The sequence below is a fragment of the Polypterus senegalus genome, chromosome 1, assembly GCF_016835505.1.
Source record: "Polypterus senegalus isolate Bchr_013 chromosome 1, ASM1683550v1, whole genome shotgun sequence".
Lineage (NCBI taxonomy): Eukaryota > Metazoa > Chordata > Cladistia > Polypteriformes > Polypteridae > Polypterus > Polypterus senegalus.
This window is the reverse complement of record NC_053154.1, coordinates 91074268-91091314: the sequence shown is the minus strand read 5'-3', so window position 1 is coordinate 91091314 and position 17047 is coordinate 91074268. Positions and strand designations below refer to the sequence as shown.

At 40.2% G+C, this 17047-nt stretch overlaps 3 protein-coding genes across 4 annotated transcripts in view; all 3 read right to left on the bottom strand.

Moving 5' to 3' along the window:
- The window catches only part of LOC120529326 (mucin-2-like), a 30821-nt gene extending 24621 nt beyond the window's left edge, over positions 1 to 6200 (bottom strand). For both annotated transcript variants that reach the window (XM_039753142.1, XM_039753143.1), the window contains exons 1-2: positions 3232 to 6200; positions 1160 to 1401 (exon numbers count right to left, since the gene is read on the bottom strand). In XM_039753142.1, coding sequence (XP_039609076.1) covers positions 1160 to 1401; positions 3232 to 6175 — 3186 coding nt within the window. In that variant the 5' untranslated portion in view covers positions 6176 to 6200. The remainder of the gene's footprint in view (positions 1 to 1159; positions 1402 to 3231) is intronic.
- Positions 1 to 17047, bottom strand: part of LOC120526231 (mucin-5B-like) — a 146925-nt gene that overhangs the window by 96578 nt on the left and 33300 nt on the right. Inside the window, exons 27-34 of the mRNA XM_039749335.1 lie at positions 16747 to 16900; positions 14902 to 14945; positions 14308 to 14514; positions 10935 to 13210; positions 7227 to 10872; positions 6288 to 7130; positions 3232 to 6192; positions 1160 to 1401 (exon numbers count right to left, since the gene is read on the bottom strand). Of these exons, the coding sequence (XP_039605269.1) occupies positions 1160 to 1401; positions 3232 to 6192; positions 6288 to 7130; positions 7227 to 10872; positions 10935 to 13210; positions 14308 to 14514; positions 14902 to 14945; positions 16747 to 16900 (10373 nt within the window). The remainder of the gene's footprint in view (positions 1 to 1159; positions 1402 to 3231; positions 6193 to 6287; positions 7131 to 7226; positions 10873 to 10934; positions 13211 to 14307; positions 14515 to 14901; positions 14946 to 16746; positions 16901 to 17047) is intronic.
- Positions 6634 to 10951, bottom strand: LOC120529352 (mucin-5AC-like). Its single transcript, XM_039753144.1, has one exon. It carries the CDS (start codon positions 10864 to 10866, stop codon positions 7132 to 7134), a length of 3735 nt encoding a protein of 1244 aa, XP_039609078.1. The 5' UTR covers positions 10867 to 10951; the 3' UTR covers positions 6634 to 7131.

Below are 17047 nucleotides of genomic sequence, written 5' to 3'. Positions count from 1 at the left end.
GTTTGGCACTGCAATTTTTTCTGTGCCAGATGTTGCAACTCAAAATCTACGGAAAATCCGGAGCAGTGATTTGCTAGTTGCTTCAGAACAGTTTCAAGAAATTTAACTTTTTTAGTGATTGTTAACCCCTGAAATACCATAAACAATTTCTTGTATTAGGAAGTTGTCATTTTTAACATACCCCAACTTACTCTCCAGAAACGCATTTTGGTCAGAGTGCAGGGTCAGCTATTTGTACAGTGCTCCTGGAGGGCTTCAGGTTAAGGGCCCTGCTCATGGGCCCAACAGAGTAGCATTCCTTCTGTCACTGCCAGGATTCAAACCAGCAAACTTCAAGTTACCAGCCACCACTCCATCCAATGCTATGAATCTGTGATCACCTTAACAAAGTACCCTAAAGGCACCTGCATGAAGATCTTTATTCAATTTTACATTAACAAACAATTTTTGTTTAAAGGCCTAGTCACACGTGTGGTGTTTTTAGCATTCAGTTTACAGTGTGCAAAGCCTGGACCAGCTGCTTCTATTGTAGCTGTTAGGAATTCATTAGAACAATTTTTCATTCATTTTGCATATTTTTATGCAAACCTAACTGCTATTTTATGTTTATTTTCACATTGTTTGATGACGTCTTCACATTACTATTGTATCTGCCATTTTCCTATTGGTGTTGTCACTTTGTGTGTTTGTTTGCATGTTTGTAGTAATGAGTTCTGTTTCTAATCTTGATGTTCACTGCTCTGCTAAAAAAAAAAAATCACTACTAAAGAAAGTTCTAGTAAAAGAAGTTGGAACTTAGCATTGACTTTTCTTAATTTCTGTGTTAATTTTTGGTTTTACCGTTCTAGGTGACACATATTCCCATGTACCAACCTTTGTTATGATTGACTATTGACAAGATAAACGCTTTAATTTGCCTGCATCACTACTATTCAAAATGAAATCACAACAGTAGCAGGGATACTGGTATCCAACAGAAGACATTCAGTAACCGACCTCAAACCCCAAAACAAGGGTAGCTTCTTATTGCCCCATGATCTTCAAGGTAAGAAATAATTGACACATTTTGAAAAGAGAGCAAACTATTCATATTAATGGTTGTAGGAATTATCTAAAGTATTTTGGATACATTTATTATCTTTACTTCATTTCACCTTACCTTTCTGGGAGGATTAAGGCTGTCACAGTTCATAGAGGGTGTTGTTAATGGGGCTGCTGTGGTTGGTTTTTGACTAGTTTGTGCTTTTTCTTCAGTAGTTGATGGTCTTGCACTTGTTATTTTTTGAGGTGGACTTGTTGTAAGATGACATTCTGTGACAGATTTTGTTATCTCACAGTTTTGTTCGCAAACTGCTGTATAACACCAGCCATCTGCATCTGTGGTGTTGTATACAATTGCACCTGAAAAAGAAAAATGAAATGAAAATAAAATATCAAGTTTCAAAGTGTGTTACGATTGCAATTCGTTGAGGACTGTAAAGAGGGCAATAAAGCCAGGAAGTTACACATCAAATATGGTATCAGCCATTGAAAAGAAACAGTGGTCATTATATTAAACAATATAGAATAACTTTTTATTTAATTAAGCAAAAATAAATGTACATATAACAAAATGCATTTTAGCCAATTGTATACATTTCTATATTATGAAAACCTATGCTAGACTTTTCCAAATAATTTTTTCCTGGTTGTTCCTGACAACCTTGGCATAGCATTGCAGATCAAGACTAACATTTACCAAGTGTAATAAATCACCCAGTGTATACCTCATAAAAAGTGCAAAACATATACAGCAACAAAACAAACAAAAGAAAGGTCAGTGATCCTTGCTGTATGTAGGCATTAAGTGCTTGTCTATATTCACTACTAATTTTATGTTTATATCATTAAATAGCATAAAATTGCTTCCATGACTCGAAACTTTAAATAAGGTTAAAGTGCTGTAATAGCTAGGGTGGTCTGTCAATCATGAATTTCACCTTTCATTCCTTGAGACTATCTTACTGTGTAACCCTTAGAGAGTTCTTTAACCTGCATGAAGTACAGTTTTTAAAAAAATAATGTAAATGATTGTCTTTGATTTGACTTTCAGTAAAGTAAAGTGCTATATAAAATGAAGTCTTTTTCAACTAGATTTATAAGTCATTTATAAGTCACAGCCTGAAATTATGATAGTCAGGCAAAAACAAATGCACCTTATCAAAATAGAAATATTTATTCATTTATTAATTAATTTTAGAAGCTCACTTATTGAAAAAACGGTCAAAGGGGGCCAGGAGCTGTCTTGGCAAAGCAGGAATTAGTCTTGGAGAAGGCAGATGTCCATCACAAAACAAACTTGCACCCAATCTCATTCACTCATATGTAATCAATTTAGAGTTGCCAATCAAAACAACACATCATTAGAATAAAAGAGGAAAACAAAGGTCAAGATCTTGCTTGAGCTAGAATTTGAACCCTAGTCCCATTTGTGAAGCTGATAGACAGCGGTGTTTACCCATTTGCTTAAAGAGACATATAATGAAGCCTGAAAGCATATATTTTTAATCAGACAGAGAATTAAGCATACTGTATGTCATATAATGCAAAATGCATCTCATTCTTTATTAAGATCTGGAGTTAAAACACAAAGAAGCCCTTTGCACTTAAATTACTTTTAACCAGCTTCCTTTCAATGAAAAAGCCACCTTAACTTTGATCATTTTTAAAATTATTTATGTTGTCGTTGCCAAGTCTCCCTTTAACTTCTTGTGTTGTATTACAAGCACTACAATGATATTACCTTTAAAAAATCCCTGCAGTGTGGGTCAGTATGGGTTTTAGTTAAGCAAATAATCAACTTTACAAAAATTGGCTTCCTTTCACGCTCCCATTGCATTTGTCAGGGACCCCAAGCAGGCAAAAGAGCTGTCTTACTTTTCCATTATAAAGACAGTAATCAACACTTCCTAAAAACAATGTGCTCCTAACCACACATTTTTAAGCTGGTGTTACACTGTGAGTATTCTATATGAGAAAAAATGTTCAAGGCGACACCCTTCAACTAGAAAAATTCTTCATAGATGATAACAAAGAGCAGTTTTATTTTCAACAATGAATAATGACAAAGAAGTTTTAATTTCAACATTTCTTCAATGCAGTAAGATATTATAATAAATTGAAAACTGACTGAAGGGTTTCTTTTTGCAAAAATGAACACCAAAGTTTACATTTTTTAAATATTATGTTTACCTGGTGCAAATTTTTTTTCATTTACTTCACAGAAGCATGTTGTAGTAGTGGATGAAATTACAGTAGGCACAGTAGGAACAGGAGCCTGACTGGTAGATGTAGTGACAGGATGCCTTGTTACTTCTAGTGTAGATGAAAAAACAGATGGCTGTGTTGTCACAGGAGACACAGTGGATGATGTAGTAAAAGTTGGTTGACTTGTACCAGTAAACTCTTTTGTTGATGAAGGGACAGGTGGAATTGCTGCAGTAGTTCCAGATGGAGTGGAAACTTCCTTTGTAGATGAAGAAACAGATGGTTCTGTTGGCACTAGAGACTCAGTGGTTGATGAAGTGAGAGTTGGTTGTGTTGTACCAGGAAGCTCTTTCGTAGATGAAGGGACTGGTGGACTGGCTGCAGTAGTTCCTGGAGTACCAATGGTTGAGGTAAATGGTTGTGATGGAGTGGGCACTTCCTGAGTAGATGAAGTGACAACTGGTTCTGTTGGGCTAGGGACTTCAGTGGAAGATGAAGTTACAGGTGGTCCAGTTGTTTTGGATTCCTCCTTTGTTGATGAGGGAACAGGTGGCTCTGTTGGCACTGGAGACTCAGTGGTTGATGAAGTGAGAGTTGGCTGTGTTGTACCAGGAAGCTCTTTCGTAGATGAAGGGACTGGTGGACTGGCTGAAGGAGTTCCTGGAGTACCAATGGTTGAGGTAAATGGTTGTGATGGGGTGGGCACTTCCTGAGTAGATGAAGTGACAACTGGTTCTGTTGGGCTAGGGACTTCAGTGGAAGATGAAGTTACAGGTGGTCCAGTTGTTTTGGATTCCTCCTTTGTTGATGAGGGAACAGGTGGCTCTGTTGGCACTGGAGACTCAGTGGTTGATGAAGTGAGAGTTGGCTGTGTTGTACCAGGAAACTGCTTTGTTGATGAAGGGACAGGAGGTTTGAATGTAGTGGTAAATTCCTTGGTAGACGGAGGTAGCGATGGCTGAATTGTTTTAGTAACTGCTTCTGTGGGCACAATTGCACTTGTTTGGGTTGATGGTGTTGACTTGGTGGTAGCTGAAAGGGTGGTGGACATTGTTTCCATTTCACAGCCTTCGCAGCACAAGAATCTGACTTCATAATCATAACAGAGCTTTACATCACCTGTTTGGTCATTGTTTTTACAAATAAGACCTTCATTCAAATTACAGGTTACGATTTGTCCAATTTCAGATAACTCAACATCAGGAAGTTCCACAGCTCTGCACTGAATTTCTCTGGGGCTTTGGCAGATAGCATATCCTTTCTGTTTAATGTTGGCTATTGTTTCAAAATCACCAGTGGATTTAAAATCCGGGTAAAAGGAACTAATCCAAGAGGTATATTTGCATTCTGGGGTGCATTTTGCTGCCGGTGTGGCTGTAGAAGATTTGGAAGTGAAAGATGGCTGGGTGGTAGCAAGAACTTCCTTGGTAGATGAGGTGCCAAATGGTGCAGTTGAAGGAGGAACCTCTTGGGTAGATGAAGAAACAGATGGCTGTGTTTGTATAGGAGACTCAGTGGTTGATGAAGTGAGAGTTGGCTGTGTTGTACCAGGAAGCTCTTTCGTAGATGAAGGGACTGGTGGACTGGCTGCAGTAGTTCCTGGAGTACCAATGGATGAGGTAAATGGTTGTGATGGAGTGGGCAATTCCTGAGTAGATGAAGTGACAACTGGTACTGTTGGGCTAGGGACTTCAGTAGAAGATGAAGTTACAGGTGGTCCAGTTGTTTTGGATTCCTCCTTTGTTGATGAGGGAACAGGTGGCTCTGTTGGCACTGGAGATTCAGTGGTTGATGAAGTGAGAGTTGGCTGTGTTGTACCAGGAAACTGCTTTGTTGATGAAGGGACAGGAGGCTTGATTGTAGTGGTAAATTCCTTGGTAGACGGAGGAAGCGGTGGCTGAATTGTTTTAGTAACTGCTTCTGTGGGCACAATTGCACTTGTTTGGGTTGATGGTGTTGACTTGGTGGTAGCTGAAAGGGTGGTGGACATTGTTTCCTTTTCACAGCCTTCGCAGCACAAGAATCTGACTTCATAATCATAACAGAGCTTTACATCACCTGTTTGGTCATTGTTTTTACAAATAAGACCTTCATTCAAATTACAGGTTACGATTTGTCCAATTTCAGATAACTCAACATCAGGAAGTTCCACAGCTCTGCACTGAATTTCTCTGGGGCTTTGGCAGATAGCATATCCTTTCTGTTTAATGTTGGCTATTGTTTCAAAATCACCAGTGGATTTAAAATCCGGGTAAAAGGAACTAATCCAAGAGGTATATTTGCATTCTGGGGTGCATTTTGCTGCCGGTGTGGCTGTAGAAGATTTGGAAGTGAGAGATGGCTGGGTGGTAGCAAGAACTTCCTTGGTAGATGAGGTGCCAAATGGTGTAGTTGAAGGAGGAACCTCTTGGGTAGATGAAGAAACAGATGGCTGTGTTTGTATGGGAGACTCAGTGGTTGATGAAGTGAGAGTTGGCTGTGTTGTACCAGGAAGCTCTTTCGTAGATGAAGGGACTGGTGGACTGGCTGTAGTAGTTCCTGGAGTACCAATGGTTGAGGTAAATGGTTGTGATGGAGTGGGCACTTCCTGAGTAGATGAAGTGACAACTGGTTTTGTTGGGCTAGGGACTTCAGTGGAAGATGAAGTTACAGGTGGTCCAGTTGTTTTGGATTCCTCCTTTGTTGATGAGGGAACAGGTGGCTCTGTTGGCACTGGAGACTCAGTGGTTGATGAAGTGAGAGTTGGCTGTGTTGTACCAGGAAACTGCTTTGTTGATGAAGGGACAGGAGGCTTGACTGTAGTGGTAAATTCCTTGGTAGACGGAGGAAGCGATGGCTGAATTGTGTTAGTAACTGCTTCTGTGGGCACAATTGCACTTGTTTGGGTTGATGGTGTTGACTTGGTGGTAGCTGAAAGGGTGGTGGACATTGTTTCCTTTTCACAGCCTTCGCAGCACAAGAATCTGACTTCATAGTCATAACAGAGCTTTACATCACCTGTTTGGTCATTGTTTTACAAATAAGACCTTCATTCAAATTACAGGTTACGATTTGTCCAATTTCAGATAACTCAACATCAGGAAGTTCCACAGCTCTGCACTGAATTTCTCTGGGGCTTTGGCAGATAGCATATCCTTTCTGCTTAATGTTGGCTATTGTTTCAAAATCACCAGTGGATTCAAAATCCGGGTAAAAGGAACTAATCCAAGAGGTATATTTGCATTCTGGGGTGCATTTTGCTGCCGGTGTGGCTGTAGAAGATTTGGAAGTGAGAGATGGCTGGGTGGTAGCAAGAACTTCCTTGGTAGATGAGGTGCCAAATGGTGCAGTTGAAGGAGGAACCTCTTGGGTAGATGAAGAAACAGATGGCTGTGTTTGTATAGGAGACTCAGTGGTTGATGAAGTGAGAGTTGGCTGTGTTGTACCAGGAAGCTCTTTCGTAGATGAAGGGACTGGTGGACTGGCTGAAGGAGTTCCTGGAGTACCAATGGTTGAGGTAAATGGTTGTGATGGGGTGGGCACTTCCTGAGTAGATGAAGTGACAACTGGTTCTGTTGGGCTAGGGACTTCAGTGGAAGATGAAGTTACAGGTGGTCCAGTTGTTTTGGATTCCTCCTTTGTTGATGAGGGAACAGGTGGCTCTGTTGGCACTGGAGACTCAGTGGTTGATGAAGTGAGAGTTGGTTGTGTTGTACCAGGAAACTGCTTTGTTGATGAAGGGACAGGAGGCTTGACTGTAGTGGTAAATTCCTTGGTAGACGGAGGAAGCGGTGGCTGAATTGTTTTAGTAACTGCTTCTGTGGGCACAATTGCACTTGTTTGGGTTGATGGTGTTGACTTGGTGGTAGCTGAAAGGGTGGTGGACATTGTTTCCATTTCACAGCCTTAGCAGCACAAGAATCTGACTTCATAATCATAACAGAGCTTTACATCACCTGTTTGGTCATTGTTTTTACAAATAAGACCTTCATTCAAATTACAGGTTACGATTTGTCCAATTTCAGATAACTCAACATCAGGAAGTTCCACAGCTCTGCACTGAATTTCTCTGGGGCTTTGGCAGATAGCATATCCTTTCTGTTTAATGTTGGCTATTGTTTCAAAATCACCAGTGGATTTAAAATCCGGGTAAAAGGAACTAATCCAAGAGGTATATTTGCATTCTGGGGTGCATTTTGCTGCCGGTGTGGCTGTAGAAGATTTGGAAGTGAAAGATGGCTGGGTGGTAGCAAGAACTTCCTTGGTAGATGAGGTGCCAAATGGTGCAGTTGAAGGAGGAACCTCTTGGGTAGATGAAGAAACAGATGGCTGTGTTTGTATAGGAGACTCAGTGGTTGATGAAGTGAGAGTTGGCTGTGTTGTACCAGGAAGCTCTTTCGTAGATGAAGGGACTGGTGGACTGGCTGCAGTAGTTCCTGGAGTACCAATGGTTGAGGTAAATGGTTGTGATGGAGTGGGCACTTCCTGAGTAGATGAAGTGACAACTGGTTCTGTTGGGCTAGGGACTTCAGTGGAAGATGAAGTTACAGGTGGTCCAGTTGTTTTGGATTCCTCCTTTGTTGATGAGGGAACAGGTGGCTCTGTTGGCACTGGAGACTCAGTGGTTGATGAAGTGAGAGTTGGCTGTGTTGTACCAGGAAACTGCTTTGTTGATGAAGGGACAGGAGGCTTGACTGTAGTGGTAAATTCCTTGGTAGACGGAGGAAGCGATGGCTGAATTGTTTTAGTAACTGCTTCTGTGGGCACAATTGCACTTGTTTGGGTTGATGGTGTTGACTTGGTGGTAGCTGAAAGGGTGGTGGACATTGTTTCCTTTTCACAGCCTTCGCAGCACAAGAATCTGACTTCATAGTCATAACAGAGCTTTACATCACCTGTTTGGTCATTGTTTTTACAAATAAGACCTTCATTCAAATTACAGGTTACGATTTGTCCAATTTCAGATAACTCAACATCAGGAAGTTCCACAGCTCTGCACTGAATTTCTCTGGGGCTTTGGCAGATAGCATATCCTTTCTGCTTAATGTTGGCTATTGTTTCAAAATCACCAGTGGATTCAAAATCCGGGTAAAAGGAACTAATCCAAGAGGTATATTTGCATTCTGGGGTGCATTTTGCTGCCGGTGTGGCTGTAGAAGATTTGGAAGTGAGAGATGGCTGGGTGGTAGCAAGAACTTCCTTGGTAGATGAGGTGCCAAATGGTGCAGTTGAAGGAGGAACCTCTTGGGTAGATGAAGAAACAGATGGCTGTGTTTGTATAGGAGACTCAGTGGTTGATGAAGTGAGAGTTGGCTGTGTTGTACCAGGAAGCTCTTTCGTAGATGAAGGGACTGGTGGACTGGCTGAAGGAGTTCCTGGAGTACCAATGGTTGAGGTAAATGGTTGTGATGGGGTGGGCACTTCCTGAGTAGATGAAGTGACAACTGGTTCTGTTGGGCTAGGGACTTCAGTGGAAGATGAAGTTACAGGTGATCCAGTTGTTTTGGATTCCTCCTTTGTTGATGAGGGAACAGGTGGCTCTGTTGGCACTGGAGACTCAGTGGTTGATGAAGTGAGAGTTGGTTGTGTTGTACCAGGAAACTGCTTTGTTGATGAAGGGACAGGAGGCTTGACTGTAGTGGTAAATTCCTTGGTAGACGGAGGAAGCGATGGCTGAATTGTTTTAGTAACTGCTTCTGTGGGCACAATTGCACTTGTTTGGGTTGATGGTGTTGACTTGGTGGTAGCTGAAAGGGTGGTGGACATTGTTTCCTTTTCACAGCCTTCGCAGCACAAGAATCTGACTTCATAGTCATAACAGAGCTTTACATCACCTGTTTGGTCATTGTTTTTACAAATAAGACCTTCATTCAAATTACAGGTTACGATTTGTCCAATTTCAGATAACTCAACATCAGGAAGTTCCACAGCTCTGCACTGAATTTCTCTGGGGCTTTGGCAGATAGCATATCCTTTCTGCTTAATGTTGGCTATTGTTTCAAAATCACCAGTGGATTCAAAATCCGGGTAAAAGGAACTAATCCAAGAGGTATATTTGCATTCTGGGGTGCATTTTGCTGCCGGTGTGGCTGTAGAAGATTTGGAAGTGAGAGATGGCTGGGTGGTAGCAAGAACTTCCTTGGTAGATGAGGTGCCAAATGGTGCAGTTGAAGGAGGAACCTCTTGGGTAGATGAAGAAACAGATGGCTGTGTTTGTATAGGAGACTCAGTGGTTGATGAAGTGAGAGTTGGCTGTGTTGTACCAGGAAGCTCTTTCGTAGATGAAGGGACTGGTGGACTGGCTACAGTAGTTCCTGGAGTACCAATGGTTGAGGTAAATGGTTGTGATGGAGTGGGCACTTCCTGAGTAGATGAAGTGACAACTGGTTCTGTTGGGCTAGGGACTTCAGTGGAAGATGAAGTTACAGGTGGTCCAGTTGTTTTGGATTCCTCCTTTGTTGATGAGGGAACAGGTGGCTCTGTTGGCACTGGAGATTCAGTGGTTGATGAAGTGAGAGTTGGCTGTGTTGTACCAGGAAACTGCTTTGTTGATGAAGGGACAGGAGGCTTGACTGTAGTGGTAAATTCCTTGGTAGACGGAGGAAGCGGTGGCTGAATTGTTTTAGTAACTGCTTCTGTGGGCACAATTGCACTTGTTTGGGTTGATGGTGTTGACTTGGTGGTAGCTGAAAGGGTGGTGGACATTGTTTCCTTTTCACAGCCTTCGCAGCACAAGAATCTGACTTCATAGTCATAACAGAGCTTTACATCACCTGTTTGGTCATTGTTTTTACAAATAAGACCTTCATTCAAATTACAGGTTACGATTTGTCCAATTTCAGATAACTCAACATCAGGAAGTTCCACAGCTCTGCACTGAATTTCTCTGGGGCTTTGGCAGATAGCATATCCTTTCTGCTTAATGTTGGCTATTGTTTCAAAATCACCAGTGGATTCAAAATCCGGGTAAAAGGAACTAATCCAAGAGGTATATTTGCATTCTGGGGTGCATTTTGCTGCCGGTGTGGCTGTAGAAGATTTGGAAGTGAGAGATGGCTGGGTGGTAGCAAGAACTTCCTTGGTAGATGAGGTGCCAAATGGTGCAGTTGAAGGAGGAACCTCTTGGGTAGATGAAGAAACAGATGGCTGTGTTTGTATAGGAGACTCAGTGGTTGATGAAGTGAGAGTTGGCTGTGTTGTACCAGGAAGCTCTTTAGTAGATGAAGGGACTGGTGGACTGGCTGAAGGAGTTCCTGGAGTACCAATGGTTGAGGTAAATGGTTGTGATGGGGTGGGCACTTCCTGAGTAGATGAAGTGACAACTGGTTCTGTTGGGCTAGGGACTTCAGTGGAAGATGAAGTTACAGGTGGTCCAGTTGTTTTGGATTCCTCCTTTGTTGATGAGGGAACAGGTGGCTCTGTTGGCACTGGAGACTCAGTGGTTGATGAAGTGAGAGTTGGTTGTGTTGTACCAGGAAACTGCTTTGTTGATGAAGGGACAGGAGGCTTGACTGTAGTGGTAAATTCCTTGGTAGGCGGAGGCGATGGCTGAATTGTTTTAGTAACTGCTTCTGTGGGCACAATTGCACTTGTTTGGGTTGATGGTGTTGACTTGGTGGTAGCTGAAAGGGTGGTGGACATTGTTTCCTTTTCACAGCCTTCGCAGCACAAGAATCTGACTTCATAGTCATAACAGAGCTTTACATCACCTGTTTGGTCATTGTTTTACAAATAAGACCTTCATTCAAATTACAGGTTACGATTTGTCCAATTTCAGATAACTCAACATCAGGAAGTTCCACAGCTCTGCACTGAATTTCTCTGGGGCTTTGGCAGATAGCATATCCTTTCTGCTTAATGTTGGCTATTGTTTCAAAATCACCAGTGGATTCAAAATCCGGGTAAAAGGAACTAATCCAAGAGGTATATTTGCATTCTGGGGTGCATTTTGCTGCCGGTGTGGCTGTAGAAGATTTGGAAGTGAGAGATGGCTGGGTGGTAGCAAGAACTTCCTTGGTAGATGAGGTGCCAAATGGTGCAGTTGAAGGAGGAACCTCTTGGGTAGATGAAGAAACAGATGGCTGTGTTTGTATAGGAGACTCAGTGGTTGATGAAGTGAGAGTTGGCTGTGTTGTACCAGGAAGCTCTTTCGTAGATGAAGGGACTGGTGGACTGGCTGAAGGAGTTCCTGGAGTACCAATGGTTGAGGTAAATGGTTGTGGTGGGGTGGGCACTTCCTGAGTAGATGAAGTGACAACTGGTTCTGTTGGGCTAGGGACTTCAGTGGAAGATGAAGTTACAGGTGGTCCAGTTGTTTTGGATTCCTCCTTTGTTGATGAGGGAACAGGTGGCTCTGTTGGCACTGGAGACTCAGTGGTTGATGAAGTGAGAGTTGGTTGTGTTGTACCAGGAAACTGCTTTGTTGATGAAGGGACAGGAGGCTTGACTGTAGTGGTAAATTCCTTGGTAGACGGAGGAAGCGATGGCTGAATTGTTTTAGTAACTGCTTCTGTGGGCACAATTGCACTTGTTTGGGTTGATGGTGTTGACTTGGTGGTAGCTGAAAGGGTGGTGGACATTGTTTCCTTTTCACAGCCTTCGCAGCACAAGAATCTGACTTCATAGTCATAACAGAGCTTTACATCACCTGTTTGGTCATTGTTTTTACAAATAAGACCTTCATTCAAATTACAGGTTACGATTTGTCCAATTTCAGATAACTCAACATCAGGAAGTTCCACAGCTCTGCACTGAATTTCTCTGGGGCTTTGGCAGATAGCATATCCTTTCTGCTTAATGTTGGCTATTGTTTCAAAATCACCAGTGGATTCAAAATCCGGGTAAAAGGAACTAATCCAAGAGGTATATTTGCATTCTGGGGTGCATTTTGCTGCCGGTGTGGCTGTAGAAGATTTGGAAGTGAGAGATGGCTGGGTGGTAGCAAGAACTTCCTTGGTAGATGAGGTGCCAAATGGTGCAGTTGAAGGAGGAACCTCTTGGGTAGATGAAGAAACAGATGGCTGTGTTTGTATAGGAGACTCAGTGGTTGATGAAGTGAGAGTTGGCTGTGTTGTACCAGGAAGCTCTTTCGTAGATGAAGGGACTGGTGGACTGGCTGCAGTAGTTCCTGGAGTACCAATGGTTGAGGTAAATGGTTGTGATGGGGTGGGCACTTCCTGAGTAGATGAAGTGACAACTGGTTCTGTTGGGCTAGGGACTTCAGTGGAAGATGAAGTTACAGGTGGTCCAGTTGTTTTGGATTCCTCCTTTGTTGATGAGGGAACAGGTGGCTCTGTTGGCACTGGAGACTCAGTGGTTGATGAAGTGAGAGTTGGCTGTGTTGTACCAGGAAACTCCTTTGTTGATGAAGGGACTGGTGGACTGGCTGCAGTAGTTCCTGGAGTCCCAATGGTTGAGGTAAATGGTTGTGATGGAGTGGGCACTTCCTGGGTAGACGAAGAAACAGATGGTTGTGTTGGAACAGGTGACCCTGTAGTAGATGTGGTGACAAGTGGCTGTGTTGGCTTTGAAACCTCTGGGGTCTTTGATGGAGTGGAACTCTTTGCTGGTGGTGAAGTAGATGATGACTGAAGTGTGCTTGCTCCTGATGTTAGCACTTGAGGCTCAGTTGAAGGTTTTGTTGTAGATGCAGTTTTAGAAGACAGAGTTGTTGCCTTACATGTCTTAGATTCACAGCACAGTATTTTAATTTGATAATTTTCACACATTGGTGGATTATCAATGTTTTTACATATCAGTCCAAATGAAGTACTGCACTGTACATTCTGGTTTATGTTGGTGATTGGTGTGTTGGGTTGTTTTTCAGCTCTGCACTCTACCTTTCTGGGATTTGCACATATTTCAAAACCGTTTGCCTTAATATGTTGAAATGTTTCATCATCTCCATCATCTCTATCTTTTAATGGCATGTCAATATCATACCATTGTGACCATTCACAAACTTCTTCATTACAACCAGAAGTACCTAAAAGAATACATTTTCAAGTATGAGTTTAAATTTTTAATATTTTGGTTTTAAAAATAAAGTACAATTTCAAATTCTAAATATTTTTATCCTGATTGTAACATCATTTTACAAAAGATGACATATTTATTGTTTCTGTTTATTTATTGTATTTATTATATTGAGGTTTTCAAATAAAGTAAATGATTGAAGGTTAGGCTATATTATCGACATCTATCATGGGTTGGCTTCCTATTATGAAAAGGGTGTGATACAGCCCTGTTTAGTATTTTAGGTGCTGAGAAAGAGACCAGATGGACCCAGGAAGCAGGGGGACCCCTCTAGATGCCTTTTAGACACTGGAGGGTAGTGCTCCTAATATATATATATATATATATATATTATTTATTTATTAGAAAAAAGTTCAATGCTTGAAGTAAGACAAAGTGATTCATTGAGAATTAGAATATTAGAGCCATGTTTAGAGATGTGTAGAAATGTTTAGGGGTGCAGCAGGCCTGACCTCTTCTAAGGTAACGTTGCAAGGTGCCTGGTGCTATGTAGTCTAAAATAATGGGTTATATTTTATTTCAGAAAAAATAAATGTACATTTATATTACACCAGTTATACATTGAATTCTCTGATGTGTATTAACACGTCAAAGGTGTAAGTGAATACTGAGTCATCTGCCATTAATCGTATGACCAGTAAAAAATTTCAAGTATTCGGGATGAAACTCAAGGAGAGACATAAAAACGGGTACCATTGATCAATACACAAATCGAAAATGTTATTATAGCTTCTGTTAATGACTGTGTAATTACAAGACAGTATTATCATTCAAAGTTACTCAAACATAAAATCAACTGCAGCAAACTTGTGACAAGGTCATTCCTATCAGACTTACCTTAAGTTTTTAAATGAAAACTTGATGGATACATGAGAGGAAAACAATATTTTAAAAAACTATTATTCTAAACAAAACGTATGTGATATACGACTTGAATGCAGAATGAATGCTGCCATTTTTGGACAGGCTGTAACAAGTACTTTTTTTTATCATACTTTACAATTAGAAAAATGTTTAAATATGGGATGTTGAAAATAGAAAACCTACTAGATGGCACTGGGGATGTAAAGGTGAAAACTGTTGTGGGCACTGTAGAAGGCACTGGGGTCGTTGTTGAAGCACAACTGTAAATCTCTCTGTCGATTGTTCCATTCACTCCACAAACAGCAGTAATACAGCTTCCAATGCCGTCTGTTGTATGATACACAGTGGAACCATAAGGGTAGTTATTTCCGTTGTATGTGCAGGAGCATGCTGTAGATGACAAGAAAAATTGAATAAGTCAAAAATGATACAGCAGATACGCATATGACATTAAGAAATGAAAGATGCTGCAAGGAAAACTCAAAATTCAGAGGCAATTAATAATCCAATTTTAGGGCCTTTCCTGTAGTTATTAGGCTTAACTAAAGTAGTGAACCTGGTTGGGATGCTATTTCATTATGGGACATACTCGCATGCTGTCAATCACTCCAGACGAATTTTAGTGTAGACAATCAATGTACTATAACATGTGCCTCTTTTGGGTGTGGTAGAAAAGTAATTGAAATTCTGCACATAAGGCACCTTAGCCATGATATAGTACATCTGTGTGCTTGTCATAAATAGAAAATGAAAAATCAAAAACAAAATTAAACTTACCAGTAGCATCATAGGAGCATTGAACAGTAGTGGATGCGCATTTGCTGGGGGAAAAAATAGGCATACACTGTATTAACGCTACCATTGTCAGACAAATGGGAGGAACATATAGTATTTTGAAATAGGGAAGTAATTAAAGCTGTAAATTAATGTCAATAAATGAAGGCGATTTACTAACGGAATCAATAAATAACACTTTGCTTTAATGATAAGTTAACTGATATCGTTTATCCCAAAATCTCTTTCGTATTCTAGGAAATTCTGCAATATTTGTATTTTTGCCAAAATGTGTAAGTTTCCTTACATTTGGCACGTTTGTTTTAATCCACCCTTTTCTGTAGAGTTTACTCCCTTAATGGCATCAACAGTAGATGCTGAAAACACTGAATACTTAAAAGATACAAGTACTTCCATGCCATATCCACTTGTCTTCTCATTTGTAAGAGATGTTTCTTAACGATCAGAAAAGTAATAAAGGCAGTAAAGTCATAGCAAACTCTCCGCAAAAGCTTAAATTAATGAGCCAACTGTAAAAGACATGTAAACATTTAATATATGCAAGGAAAAGGATAAGCTATGCATTTCTTAGAAATATTTTTCATCCATAAAACTAAAGAACTAAATCAATTTAAAGTAAGAATGTCACACTGCTTGCAAAATTGGTTGGAATAAAAATCTGTGGCTATGGGAATCCACCAGGACTCAGCTTAAAAATCACTGCTATAACCTGAAAGCTCACAGCTATCTCCCAATAACTATTTACCACACACTCTTGTGGTATGGAGTAATATTTTGGACAAAATAAAAATAAAAAACAAAAATAAAAAAAATAAGTATGCAAATAAAATAAAATGTATTTTTACAATAAATACAAACACAATGATATGTGAGTATAAATAATAAGTGTTTCCAGAAATATGTTTTTTGTTGCTTATTTCTTCAGGAATTTATGTAATAATTTATTATTTATTTCAGTGACACCAATGCAATGCGCAATATGCCTCGGAATGAAAGCTGTCATTTTTGGGCAGACTCTAGCAAGTACTGTTTCTTGAGTAGTGAATAATCCGGGTGTTGCAACCCTTTTTCTAGCTCATTGGGCTATCTCTTTTGACTCAAGGTTCATCCTTAGGTGTATATGCATAGTATATGTGCAACCTGAACTTTACAGTTAAGAAATAGGAATTGAAGGATATATCTCCTTAATGTCTCTATTAAAATGAGGACTAGAGATCTTCACAGTACCAATTTTTTTATCTCACTCATAGCAACTCCCAAAACATCTTCTTTCCTACTTCTGCCCACTCCCACCTCTCTCTCACCCATAAAAGTTTTGGTTACACTTTAGTTACCATGTATGCAAAAAAGCATGAATTACTCATTTACTGTTTTGTAACAAAACTTTAAAAACAAAAGCTTATTTTGGTCTTAATTATATAGTCAAGACGGACCAGACACCAGCATGTCTGACTAGACATTAGTGAAAAACAGACTGATATTATTAGGGAGGTAAGTTAACGTTAACTTTAGAGAAGTCTGCAAACATAAAATAAAATTCTGATAAGGCCCCATCAGAATTTTTATGCTAACAATGCCACTGATATAATGTAGAGTTGTGGATAGAAAGTTTTACAAGCAGGTGTCCTTTCAGGAGAAGCATGTTGGCCTAAACATACAATCCATTGTGCAGTTCTAAGAATATGTGGAAATCAAAGCTTGTGTACAGCCAGCATAATTAAGACATGACAAGTCATGGTGCCAAATGCATAAAAATGACTTCACACTGAACAATTCTTTTCTTTTTTTGGATCATCTTAATCTGTTTTTTTTTTTCTCTATTATTACCATGTTTGGCAGTTTTCTTTAGCTGGGATAATATCACCATTCATGTAGTGTTTGCCATCATCGTCATCAAAACAACCACATTGCTCTAAGGGGACACACTTCATGGAGTCCTCATCAAAGATTGGTTCATTTGGAGGACACTTTGGATAACAGCCTGTTATAAAAAGAAAAGTGTGTATTAAAATTTCTTAGCAGTTAAAATACCAGAACTGTGAAAGTATGCAAATATGTGGAATCATATTGCACATTTCACAATGAGACCAATATGTCACCTGAATAGAATAGAAATTGATTTATAATT